At 41.2% G+C, this 14290-nt stretch overlaps 1 protein-coding gene across 1 annotated transcript in view; it reads right to left on the reverse strand.

The window, feature by feature from the left end:
* Positions 1-3176: 3176 nt before the first annotated feature.
* The window catches only part of LOC141100709 (uncharacterized), a 424196-nt gene continuing 413082 nt past the window's right edge, over positions 3177-14290 (reverse strand). Inside the window, exons 111-114 of the mRNA XM_073589356.1 lie at positions 8263-8445; positions 6663-6706; positions 6430-6539; positions 3177-3961 (exon numbers count right to left, since the gene is read on the reverse strand). Coding sequence (XP_073445457.1) covers positions 3911-3961; positions 6430-6539; positions 6663-6706; positions 8263-8445 — 388 coding nt within the window. The 3' untranslated portion in view covers positions 3177-3910. The remainder of the gene's footprint in view (positions 3962-6429; positions 6540-6662; positions 6707-8262; positions 8446-14290) is intronic.

Below are 14290 nucleotides of genomic sequence, written 5' to 3' on the forward strand. Positions count from 1 at the left end.
ATCACTGTCCTGTGACAGATCGCTGATCTGTCACATCACAGATCACTGTGACAGATTAGCGATCTGTCACAGGCACTGCACAGGCTTTCCTCATGCCTGCGCTTTGCAGGCATTGAGGAAGCCAGCTCCCTGCAGGCCCCCAAAGGTCCCCGTCGCCATCTTGGATTCGGGGGCCTGCAGGGAAGGAGCCCACTGCAGCAGCGCTGCACATTGCGCTGCTGTGGGGGCTCAGGGAAGCACGGAGGGAGCCGCCTACCTGCCGATGCTTCCCTTTAACCCCCGGTACACCGCGATCGTGTTTGATCGCGGTGTGCAAGGGGTTAACGTGTCGGGGTGGTCCGTGACTGCCCCTGACACATTGTGCTGGGTGTCAGCTGTGATAATCAGCTGACACCCGGCCGCGATCAGCGGCGCTCACTACGTGGGCGCCGCTGATCGCTATGACGTAATATTCCACCCATGGAAATTAGGTCCAGGGTCACATGGACGGAATATTACGTCCAATGTAGGTAAGGGGTTAAGGTGCCTGGTCATGGTGGTGTTCAGGTTCAGCAGTTTTATGCCTCGTTTCAGGCTCTGTCATCACAGCTTGCAAACCACCCGTATCTTGTTTTCAGGGCATTGTCTGAAGAAGTCCCAAGACATAGAGTTCCTTTGACATGGCATCGGTGTGTTCACTCTCTTGATATGGCGGACAGTAGTAGCTCACATACTGGCTACGGGCTGATGGCTGTGCTTATCCTCCCTGTTCTCTCTTGGTCTGTGATGCTGGGGCAGCGAGACAAATTCTTCTTCTTACAAACTGACCACGTAGCCAAGATGGCCTTTGCTCCATGTTCCACTCCATGCCCCTGCCCTATTTGCCAGTCGGTAGACTGCAAGAAGAAGCACCAATTCGTATCTGTGAAGGAAATATATTATTCTAAGGGAAAATATAACGTCAGTAAAATATTTACTAAGACAGTATCCGAAAATTCTCAAGGTGCTAGCAGTGATCTCATTAAGGGTATCACAGTTCATAGGGCTAGCACACAGTGAACTGAGGGTAGGAATCACTGCAACAGTGTCCAGCAGTAACCTCTATGAACTGACCTTACTGCAGTACACTGAAGCTGCTCTCTAAGCAGCTTAGTGCCTCCTGCATTTCAGCCTGAATGGTCCCATCATGCTGCAGTTCAACTTGAAATCCAAATGAAGCAGAGATGGATTACATTGTGGGACAAATGGATTAACTTCTCGTTGGACAGGTGAAGAATATGGCTGTTTATTATTTTTTTGTCTTTTACAGGGGAGATGGGCTTCAACGGATTATTGTTGGACATGTGAGTAATATGGTGTTTTATTATTTTTTATCTTTTACTGTGGACATGGTCATTGATGGATTATAGGCATAAAGGTTAGTATTTTTTCTTTTTAAATAAATGTGTAAAAATGGGTGTTGAGTTTTATTTAAAATAAAGAATTTTATTCTTGCTGTGTGTTAATTTCAAAACTTACTATGGGGTTAGTGATGGGGGCATCTTATAGATCCCTCTCCATTACTAACCCATGGTTTGATGTCAGTTGACAATACAAAGCTGACATCAATCCCAACCCTATTGCCCCACTTGCCACCTCCACAGGGCAAGTGGGAAGAGTTAGGCTAAGCGCCATTGCTGGGGTGACTGAGGGTTGATGTTGGTAGCCTGGGAGGGGGGACAATAACTCTGACCCATTCTCAGGCTATTAATATCAACCCACAGCTGTCTGTTTAGCCTTTGTGAATTTATAGGGTTGCTCACTTCTGCATTGAGAGGTGAGTAGTGCTGGTATGTCATGTCTGTCATGTTTGAAAATGCCTCTTGGATATGTGAATAATAGGAATGTCCTATTCTGAGAAAAAGGAGAGGTAAACTATACCTTGCAAATGTGAACACTTCCTAACAGGTATGTGTTGATATGACATCGCTAGTGTTGCTTACCTCCCAATTCAGAATTGCCCCTTTTGGAGAGTGGTTGGCGGTGTGACAAAGAAAATAATGCCATGGGAATGTTGCATTTTTGGGGGGATTTAGGGAAGGGCTATATTGTATCTGGGCTGGTGAGGTCTATGTTCCAGGGCTGTTTTTCAGTCTAACCCTAATCACATCACATTCTGTTTATTTGCCTCACAATGTTCCTTACATAAAAAAAAGTAAATCGTGGAATAGGGATATATGCATTATGAATTAGTCAAGATAATATTAGGGCTTGTTCAGATGCTGTGTTTTTGGCACATTTTTTCTGCAACTTTTTTCTGGGGAAAAACACAAAGTTTTACATTACCAGCAAAGTGAGTAAGCTTTATTAAGTCTCCTGCAGATGCTGCTTTTCTTTCCTTGCAGATTTGAACCATCAAAACGTTTATTTTAAATCTGCCTCATTTCATTTCTTTCATTGTTGTTGGAGAGCTTAACACCAATTCAAATGAATGAGAAAAAAAATGCAAGTAAAACTATATTAAAAAAGCATGAAAAAACATATAAAAAGCAGCATTTTTTCTGCAAAAGGCTTGTTGCATTTGTGCTATGTTTTTGCTGTAAAAAAAACTCCAAAAACTCAGCATTTTACAATAAAGGCAAAGTGAAAAAGACTTTTAAAATGAATGCACATGCGTTTTTTTTCTTTGCAGATTTGAACCTTCAAAGTGTTTTTGCCAAATCTGCACCATGTGAATTCTTTCATAGTTTTTGAAGTAGTTTTCACTAATTCAAATGAATGCAGAAAAAAATGCATGCAAAAATGCAGCAAAAACTTGGGAAAAATATGTAGTTGACAAAGCATTTTTCTGTGACAGAGGCTCCTAATGGAGTCTGTAATGCTGATGTGAAAACAGCCTGATGTGTACGGTAAGCTATAGGGTACAGACAGGAGGAGCTGGCCTGAGGATTATGCTGTGAAGTTTCCATGTAAAGCATAAAAAAGGTTGGGATTGCAAAAAAGGACATAATCCTACTGCTTAAATGTCTATTAATGTTAAATAATTCAGTCTAGGTAGAATGATAAAGCCTCATTTTCTATTTTTTATTGGAGTACACTTTCCTCTATGGAGGCTCCCAGATATAAGTTTGGCCTAACACCTAAATATACCCATTTTCTTGTACAGTATACAATGTACAGTGCTTTTGTACAAACATCAATTACACGGCAAACTGAAATTAATGCGCATTTTTTTTAATTAAAATTGCCAGATATATAAATAATCCATTCAACAATTTCTATTACAATCACAATATCATTAAACCGTTCCTACATATTATAGACAATGAGCCCTATTGCATTGTTTCATAAATTAAACATTTAGAAGGTGAAATAAAATATTTTTTAAATCAATACAATCTGATAAAAAAATAGATTTCTTATTACTGAAGGCAGACAAGGCAAACAGTACATGATAATATTGGGAAATCCCTGCAATTGTGTTCAAGTTTCTGAGATATTTATTCTTTAACATAATTAAACTGGACTGAATGCCATATAATTATAAAAACTGCGACTTCCCATTTTTCAAGCCATCATTACAGTCCAAGAAAATAAGATCTAAGGTAAAAAAAAAATCTGCAAGGCCGGCTTGTAAACAATTTAATTTGGGTAAAATAAGAAAAGTTATAACAGGTAAATGCTCATTACCTATACAAATGTTGCTATTAGTGTAAAACACAAATGAACAGATATGATAAGGCAGCATTGTGTCTCTAAGGACAGGAATCATACCTAATAAATACTTTTTACAAAGTGCAATACCAATACAAGGAGTTCAGTGTCTTATACATTCATAATCAAATATGTCTTTCAATCATTAGAAAATCTTTGTTCTCTGCACATAAAATATATCTCAATTTTAGGTACTCAACTAAAACATCATAGAAATATATTCATTTTGTTCGGATTTCTATTCTCTCTTCAGCGAGTCAGTGTTGATTTCTGGTCTCTTTATTTTGACCTGAAAGAAAACATGCAAAGAATGATCATTGAAAAGTTTAGCAAATATTTGATTTTTTAGATCAGTAGTTCCCAACGCCTGCACATTTTACCCAACATCCTCTATTCTAGTGTTTATAGAGTATCACAAGACAACCAGCGCATCAGAGTATTCTATGATGGGCCCTGTACATAAAGTGGTCTTTCCACAGACCCCTTATTAAAGGGCTTGCCCAGGCTTGGGGTGCATGTTTACAGTCTCTCTATTTGACTGTGGACTTGTGAATCCTCATAGCACGCAGTAGACGAACTGTCAGGATTCTCCAGTACTGGCACTGGAAGACTGACTGTAAGGCCGGGGTCAGACTTGCGTGTGCAATGCGAGAAACTCACGCGAGTATCTCGTATCAAAACCAGCACTGCTGCCGGCACTTGGGACTGTAGTGTGTGGCTGCATGTATTTCTATGCAGCCGCACACTCTAGTCCTGAGTGCTGGCGGCAGTGCCGGGTTTTGAGGCGAGAGACTCGAGCAAGTTTCTAGCATTGCACTCGCAAGTGTGACCCTGGCCTTAGTATGCAACTTGCATACATGCGGTCACATGCCGACTAGACATGTTGTGCTTCACTTAATACAAGTGAATTGAGCGAGGTTGGACGCATCTAGTCGAAAAATAATCAGAAGTATGCAAATTGCATACTTGCTGTCACATTACTATCTCTGCCAGCGCTGGCACAGGAGAACCCTGACAGCATGAAACCTGTGCGTTGTGAGAATTCAAAAGTCTGCAGTAACATAGAGTGACTGCAGAATTTCACCCAAAACTTGGACAACCCTTTTAATCTGCAGTCGAACTGATGGCAAACACTGTCTTAAACCAGCGGTATACAACCTGCGGCCTGATGCCCACAGTGGACCATGATGTCGTTCTGTGAGACCCCAATCCATTTGGTCACAGACACCTTTGTCTGTGGCTATTAGATGCTGACATTTTCCATGTCAAAGAGGAGTGGTGCCCAGAAGCAGCAACAGGTAAGTAACAATGGCACACTGTGTGGCAATAATTGAGACCCTATATAATTGGCGTTCTTCTGAGCTGACACCAGGAAGGAATAGATTACATAGATAGGTGGCCATGCATGTGTACAGCTGCAGCCATTGTAGTTTTATTTGAGCAGTTCGGTTTTAACAGTTCATCTTAAGCCCATTGAAGAGCCACAAGCATGGTCTGTTAATTTCTGCAGTGTATAGAGCAAAGAAGACTAGAACTATTATCCTGATTGGTTGAAGTCCTGTTATAATATTGGGGCATATACTTCTGATATACAATAAATGTCAGAGATGGTAATTCCATTTTAAGTTTGGCTGCAGCCATTGGGATCAGTTAATTTTAACAATGTAAAAAAATGTTGGTGCATCCCTGCCTTAGACCTTAAATCTTATGTTTACTTCTAGTATAAAGAGAATGTTCAATTTACAGTATGTCAATAACTAATGTCTGTATTGCTTTCTCTGACATGTCTGTATTTGACACTGCAATGCCAAACCTTAGGCCAGGGTCACACTTGCAACTGCAATGCGAAAAACTTGCGTGAGTCTCTCTCAATACTTGGCACTGCTGCCGGCACTTGGGACCGGCGCGTTCAGCTGCTTAGAAATACATGCAGCTGCACTCTCCAGTCCTGAGTGCTGGCGGCAGTACTGGGTATTGAGGGAAGAGACTCACGCAAGTTTCTCGCACTGCAGTTGCAAGTGTGATCCCGGCCTTTGTGGGTGTTTCCTGTGAATGTGAAGTTTACTCTCTTTCTATCTCTCCCTTTACTCATTGCTCCTGACATGACTATACACAGAAAGGTGCAATATTTTTTCCTGTAAAATATACAAATATGCACTAAAGTTTTTGATACAATAACAAAAACCTGACAGACCCCATGTTATATCAGTACGGTTGTCACGAGTGTGCTGCACCCAGGTGAGACCTGTGGTGCACCTGTTATCAGGAGATCACAGAGATTAGTTGATTGTAGGTCCTCTTTGGAGCCTACGCAACCATTCACATGAGTGGTGCGGGTTTACTTTGGTATGGAAGGGGTTAAGAGTCCTTGGTTTAAGACTGCTCAGACTACATCAGGATTTGGTCTCAGCTGCTGCTTATTGGTACAATCACCCTTTACTATTTAAACTCACTTCTGGCTTACACCAATGCCAGCAATAGGGAGCCCAGGTGTCAGTATAACATGAGTGTGGAGGGGTCACCATTTTCCCCCCCTCTCCCTACCATCAGGGCTTCCCTTTATCAGCTCCCTCAACCCCTCCATTTGCATCGCACACCAGCCCAGGAACAACTAGTGTCTGTCATGTGCTGGATCTGCTGCATTAATTCATTTTTACTGTTTCTGAATGAAACAGAAAAATAGAATTCTTATTTCTAATGTGTACCCAACCTAAGCTGTACTTCTGTAATGATAATGTAACATATTAGTTATCATACCTCAGCTAAACTGTTGACTTTTTCGAGGTGAGGTTTCCAGTTGACCAAATTTGCAGATTTTACGTCTTGCTCTGATGTTGCAATTTCTGATTCTCCAAGCCGCTCAAAGGCTAAAAAAATGGATCAACATGAGAAATGATATATTTAACATGTGTGATATTAATAGACTGAAATCTATGTAATAAAATGAGCAACTAAGATTACTGAAAGCAGGTTACTGAAAAAACACTTACATGGAAATAGAGAAGTTTTCCAGCTAAATCGTGTTTGGTATGTTCTGATTATGAAAAATCCAAAAAAACAGCATTAGATGATATGAAAAACATCATGCAGAAGTTATTACAAACTTAAAAAGGATGAGTGCTGTGAGCTATGTTTGGTGTATAACCTGGAAACCACCCAGCATGTGTGTCGATTTAATCCACAGGCTCCCATTCACCAGACATGTCAAAATGGTATTCAAATGGCATACACTACAAGCACTTTTGACAAAATTTATGAAGTCACCTCTTCGCTTTTCCAAACAACCATAACAGCTTATATTGACATTATTTTACTCTACATCAAATATATCAACATGCCATCCCTCTTTAGGATTGACCTGACTCCCACCTCACTGCTATACATTGCACAAGAAATAACGAGTAATTGTCATTTTAATTTTCCTAAATCAATAGAACACATAAAGGAAACTTTGCAATATATCTTATCAGAGAATTCTGCTTCTTTGTCCTCCAGGACTGAGCATTCATTTTCAAAATTCTCAATTCCTAGGTAAAATCTATATTCAGTGAAGACAGATTTCTACATTACGAGATAGGAGATGGTAGCTGCTAGTGCTAATATTCTATGTACAGTGGGTATGGAAAGTATTCAAACCCCTTTAAGCTTTTCACTCTTTGTTTCATTGCAGCCATTTGGTAAATTCAAAAAAGTTCATTTTATTTCTCATTAATTCCTTGCTTGAGGAGGTGGTGTTGGCAAACTCAGTCGACGGGTTCAAGAGAGGCCTGGATGTCTTCCTGGAGTGTAACAATATTGTATTTTACAGTTATTAGGTTCTTTAGAAGGACGTAGATCTTGGGATTTATACTAGAGGGATATAGGCTGAACTGGATGAACAAATGTCGTCTCACGGCCTTGCTATGTAATTAATGTACACTCATTAATGTGCCAGAGGATCCCCAAATCCAGGTGTAAAAAACTTGTTGCATCATTCCCAAGAAGACTCATTGCTGTACTAGCTCAAAAGGGTCTACTCAATACTGAGCAAAGGGTCTGAATACGTATGACCAAGGGCTATTTCGGTTTTTCTTTTTTAATAAATTTTGAAAAAATTTCTACATTTTTTTTTCAGTAAAGATGGGATTCAGAGTGTACATTAATGAGAAAAAATGAACTTTTTTGAATTTACCAAATGGCTGCAATGAAGCAAAGAGTGAGAAATGTAAAAGGGGTCTGAATACTTTTTATACCCACTATAGATACAAGGGGTATAGCAAAGTCTGTTGTCACTGAATACAGATTTTACTCATAAATTGAGAATTTGGAAAATTAATGACCAGTCCAAGAGGAAAAAGAAGCATATTTTCTGACAACGTATATTGCAAGGTTGCTCACTTTTATGTGTATTATTATAGATTTATGAAATAAAAATTAAAACAAAGGTTTACACTTTAAATCATTCCTTATGTTTCGCAATGGAAGGTGATTGGAGTGCTAGTCTACACTGGCAATATTAATATGTTACCTTTTTAATATGAAGTGTTATCCTTACAACAATAGGTCATATTTTCTAGTTTGTAGTAAAAGTGTGCAGTAGTTGTCACTTACTCATCTTCACATCCCTCATTATCTTTCCTCTTTTGAGAACAGCGTACTGCAAACCAGATTCCAAGGAGCAGCAGAAGAAGGAAGGCCAAAGCTCCAAATAATATGCCAAAGAAAGGACCCAGGTTCATGGAGAGATGCTCACATTGTGGTCCAGATGTGGTATAGATAGAGAATGGTTTACAACTAAAATTAAACAAAAAAAAAGAAAAGAAAAAAATTGCAAACTTATCAAAAAGGATAGTTATTTTATCTGCACCCTAAAATGTATCCAGTCTTGCTCTAGACATATATTCAGATTAAAGCCTATTTCAAAGAAAAATGAATTATTTATTTATTTCATTTATTTTACTCACTTATATAGTCATTAATTCCTCAGCGCTTAAAAGACATTCTCGGTGCTGTCCCCATTGAGGCTCAAAATCTAGATTCTCTATCAGTATGTCTTTGAAGCATAGGAGGAAACCCACGCAGACACACGGACAACATACAGACTCCATGCAGAAGGGATGGTTTTAGTCTTTCTTCCAGGAATGGGAGACAAGGGGAAGATTGAAGGATCTTCGAACAACGCATGGGCATCTCCCGGCTTATGTTACCCCAGTTTGGAAAATGATCCGCCGGTGGGATCTGGGAATGTGGGAGGTGAGGTCCCTCGACGCAGAGTGAAACCCTCTGTGTATACAAAGTTTATAGCAATGTCCTAGGTGCCCTGATGAAGGTACGTTCTTTGGAGTATGAATAACTGTGTGCCCAAAAGGTGGCCTGTTCCTGGAGGGGTTTCTCCTTCAGGGTGCTTTAGTGCGTTAGTACTCCAACATATTGGTGGCTGATGTCTTTGCACCCCAGATTTTTGTTTTTTATTTCTGTTCTGAAATAGGAGGTTTGCATGCATCGAACTTGAGCCTTGGGTGGTGAGTATGTAGGTTGTGTTCTGTAATGTAGGTTTGTAATGCAATTTTCATGCATAGTGCATGAAAATAATACATGGTACTTCATTTTTTTTATCAAAAAAATGCAAAAGCCATCCCACAACTTCACAGTGACCATAATTGGGACAAATAGTAATACAAAAAACTTCAGCACTTATATGATAAACTAGCTGAAGAGCCCGGCGCTGCCCGGGCATAGTAACTAACTGTGATTAGTTATAACAAATTATAATTATCCTCCATCCCATAGTCCCGTGCCCATATACCCATCATACTTATCCACCATCCCATAGGCCCGAGCCCATATACCCATCATACATATCCGCCATCCCATAGTCGAGTGCCCATATACCCATCACACATCCTTCATCTCATAGTCCCATGCCCATATACCCATCATACATATCCTCCATCCCATAGTCCCATGCCCATATATTCCTCATACATATCCTCCATCCCATAGTCGTGTTCCCATATACCCATCACACATCCTCCATCCCATAGTCCCATGCCCATATACCCATCACACACCCTCCATCCCATAGTCCCGTGCCCATATACCCATCATACATATGCCCAAATACCAATCATACATATTCACCATCCCATAGTCAAGTGCCCATATACCCATCACACATCCTTCATCTCATAGTCCCATGCCCATATACCCATCATACATATCCGCCATCCCATAGTCCCGTGCCCATATATCCGTCATACATATCCACGATCCCATAGTCCCATGCCCATATACCCATCATACATATCCACCATCCCATAGGCCCGTGCCCATATACCCATCATACATATCCTCCATCCCATAGGCCCGTGCCCATATACCCATCATACATATCCTCCATCCCATAGTCGAGTGCCCATATACCCATCACACATCCTCCATCCCATAGTCCCGTTCCCATATGCCCATCATACATATCCTCCATCCCATAGTCTAGTCCCATGCCCATATACCCATCATACATATTCTCCATCCCATAGTCCCATGCCCATATACCCATCATACATATTCGCCATCCCATAGTCGAGTGCCCATATACATATCCGCCATCCCATAGTCCGGTGCCCATATACCCGTCGTACATATCCTCCATCCCATAGTCCAGTGCCCATATACCCCTCACACATCCTCCATTCCATAGTCCCATGCCCATATACCCATTATACATATCCTCCATCCCATAGTCCCGTGCCTACATACCCATCATACATATCCTCCATCCCATAGTCCCATGCCCATATACCCATCATACATATCCGCCATACCATAGTCCCGTGCCCATATACCCGCCATACATATCCTCCATCCCATAGTCCCGTGCCCATATACCCATCATACATATCCACCATCCCATAGTCCAGTGCCCATATACCCATCACACATCCTCCATCCCATAGTCCCGTGCCCATATACCCGTCATACATATCCTCCATCCCATAGTCCAGTGCCCATATACCCATCACACATCCTCCATCCCATAGTCAACCATTATGACATCATAATGAGCGGCGGCGGGGCTTGCACCCTATGATGATATCAGCGTCGCCATGGCAACCACTGTGACATTATAATGAGGGGCGGGGCTTGATACGCACACACTGCTTCCCCAGTATGCAAATAGGGGCATTGTGACATCAAAATGAGGGGCGGGGTTTGACGCGCACACACTTTTTCCCCCAGTATGTAGATAGGGGCAAAATTGTTTGGTGAATTGGAATGCGCGGGATTAAAATTTCACCTCACAACATAGCTTAGGACGCTCTCGGGGTCCAGACGTGAGACTGTGCCAAATTTTGTGGCTGTAGCTGCCACGGTGCGGATGCCTATCCTGGACATACAAACATACACACACAATAGCCTTTCTCAAGCAAAATCTGTGTGGAAGTGGGTCTTTGAATGTGGCACTAAATGCTCTTTGAAACCTGCGGGGTGCGCAGAATGTGGGCAAAAAGATGTGCACCCGGTGCCTGTGGGGAGCAAAGCATGAGGGTTAAAGGACGCGCTCCAGGTGCCTGTGGGGAGCGAAGCAAGAGTGCCAAAGGATGCTGACACCGGGATCACGTCCTTTATCCCTCATGCTTCGTCTCTTTGACACTTTTCATTCCTTGCTCAACCCAAGAGTGCAGGCCCCAACTACGGATCTCCGCGCTGATGATCTGGCCAATTATTTCAAAGAGAAAATTGACCATATCAGACAGGAAATTTTCTCCGAATCCCCTCATGCCATGCACTGTCCTCCCTCCCCCAATGCATCTAGCTCACTCTCTGATTTTGAAACAGTCACAGAAGAAGTTATCAGACTCCTTGCATCTTCTCGTCCTACTATTTGCACCAGAGACCCTATTCCCTCACATCTCCTCCAGTCCCTTTACCCTGCTGTCACCACTCACCTAACAAAAATATTTAACCTCTGTCTCTCTTCCGGTATCTCTCCCTCCTCATTTAAGCATGCCATCATACATCCATTACTTAAAAAACCATCCCTCGACCAAAACTGTGCCGCTAACAATAGACCTGTCTCTACTCTTCCCTTCATCTCTAAACTCCTGGAACGCCTGGTCCACTCCCATCTTATCCGCTATCTTTCAGATAACTCTCTTCTCGAACCTCTTCAATCCGGTTTCCGCTCTTTCCATTCTACTGAAACTGCCCTCACTAAAGTCTCTAACGATCTAGTAAAAGCTAAATCTAATGGTCACTACTCCATGCTAATTCTCCTGGATCTCTCTGCAGCATTCAACACTATGGATCATCAGCTCCTCCTCACTATTCTCCGCTCCATCGGCCTCAAGGATACCGTTCTCTCTGACCGCTCCTTTACTGTATAGAATCATAGAATCATAGAATCGTAGAGTTGGAAGGGACCTCCTGGGCCATCTGGTCCAACCCCCTGCTCAAAGCAGGATTCGCTAAATCATCCCAGTTAGATGTCTGTCCAGCCTCTGTTTGAAGACTTCCATTGAAGGAGAACTCACCACTTCTCGTGGCAGCCTGTTCCACTCATTGATCACTCTAACTGTCAAAAAGTTTTTTCTAATATCTAATCTGTGTCTCCTCCCATTCAGCTTCATCCCATTGCTTCTAGTCTTTCCTTGTGCAAATGAGAATAAAGTTGATCCTTCTACAATGTGACAGCCCTTTAGATATTTGTAGACAGCTATTAAGTCTCCTCTCAGTCTTCTCTTTTGCAAACTAAACATTCCCAAATCCTGCAACCTTTCCTCATAAGACAGGGTTTGCAGACCGGTCACCATTCTGGTCGCTCTTTTCTGAACTTGCTCCAGTTTGTTGATGTCTTTTTTAAAATGTGGTGCCCAAAATTGGACACAATATTCCAGATGAGGTCTGACCAAAGAGGAGTAGAGGGAAATAATTACTTCACGTGATCTAGACTGTATGCTTCTGTTAATACATCCTAGAATTGCATTTGCCTTTTTTGCTGCTGCATCACACTGTTGACTCATATTCAGTCTGTGATCTATTAGTATACCCAAGTCTTTTTCACATGTGCTGTCACTTAGCCCTATTCCTCCCATTCTATATATGCTTTTTTCATTTTTATTGCCCAGATGTAGTACTTTGCATTTCTCCCTGTTAAAAACCATTCTGTTAGTTGCTGCCCACTTCTCCAGTTTATTTAAATCTTTTTGAATCCTCTCTCTCTCTTCTCTAGTATTAGCTGTCCCTCCTAGCTTTGTGTCATCAGCAAATTTAATCAGTTTACCCTCTTTTGCTGGCTCCTCCTCTCATCTTCACCTTACTATTGGGGTTCCTCAAGGATCGGTTCTAGGCCCCCTCCTCTTCTCTTTGTATACTGCCCCTATTGGACAAACAATCAGTAGATTTGGTTTCCAGTACCATCTCTATGCTAATGACACCCAATTATACACTTCTCCTGATATCACGCGTGCCTTTTTAGATAACACCAGTGATTGTCTTACCGCTGTCTCATGTCCTCCCTCTATCTGAAACTGAACCTGTCATAAACTGAACTTGTGTTTCCTCCCTCTACTAACCTACCTATGTCCGACATTGCCATTTCGGTGTGTGGTTCCACCATTACTCCCCAGCAACATGCCCGATGTCTTGGGGTCATAATTGATTCCGAGCTTTCATTCACCCCCCACATCCGATCACTAGCTCGCTCTTGTTATGTGCACCTCAAATACATTTCTAGAATTCGACTCTTTCTTACTTTCGACTCTGCAAAAACTTACTGTTTCTCTTAGCTGTTTTGGGTGAACTGGATCATGCATTGTGTTCGTACATACTACATGCCACTCCCTTTAATGCTTTTTCATACCTTGGCGAAACTTCAGGAACATCTACCTTTTTCAACTGTATTAATTATGTAACCATGTAACATGAATTTACTACAATTCTAATGTTCATTTAACCCCTTCATGATTGCCGAATTTCCATTTTTGTTCGCTCATTTTGACGTCACCCTTTTACAATCATAACTTTTTTCCTACTGACATGTTTTTTGTGGAATGATATGCTGCTTTGAATTCCACCACTAATTTGATCATAAAATGTATAGAAAATTAGAAAAAATGTCAAAGAGGGGTGAAATAATGAAAAATGGCAACTCCATCAAGGTTTTTTGTTGTTTTGTTTCAATGCTAGTTTTTTTTTCATGTCATTCAATGTGCGCAAAAATTACCTAGTAACAAGATTCCCCAGGTTAGCCTGTTTATGATGAAAAACTTTCATTTTCTTTTTTTTTATTTAAGTAGTGACTTTTTTAGGAGTTTGTAAAAGAAAAAGAAAAAAATGGTTTGTGTCGTCATTTTCTAAGACTCACAATGTTTTCATTCTCCTGTAGATTGAGCTGTGTGAGGGCCTGTTTTTGCATTGTGAGCTAACATATTTGTTGGTACTATTTTGGGGTGTATGCAACATTTTAATTGGTGGAGTAACAGCAAGCAAAAAAAATGTCATTGTGGTGTTTTGAGTCTTTTATTTTACGGCTTTAACCATATTGGTGGATTAACTAACAGATTGGACTCTTATAGATACGGTGATACCAAATATGTTTATTTCTTTATGCTTAAAGGGGGATAACAGTGTGAAAGGA

Source organism: Dendrobates tinctorius, unplaced genomic scaffold, assembly GCF_039654945.1.
Source record: "Dendrobates tinctorius isolate UK_male_01 unplaced genomic scaffold, ASM3965494v1 ptg000107l, whole genome shotgun sequence".
Classification (NCBI taxonomy): Eukaryota; Metazoa; Chordata; class Amphibia; order Anura; family Dendrobatidae; genus Dendrobates; species Dendrobates tinctorius.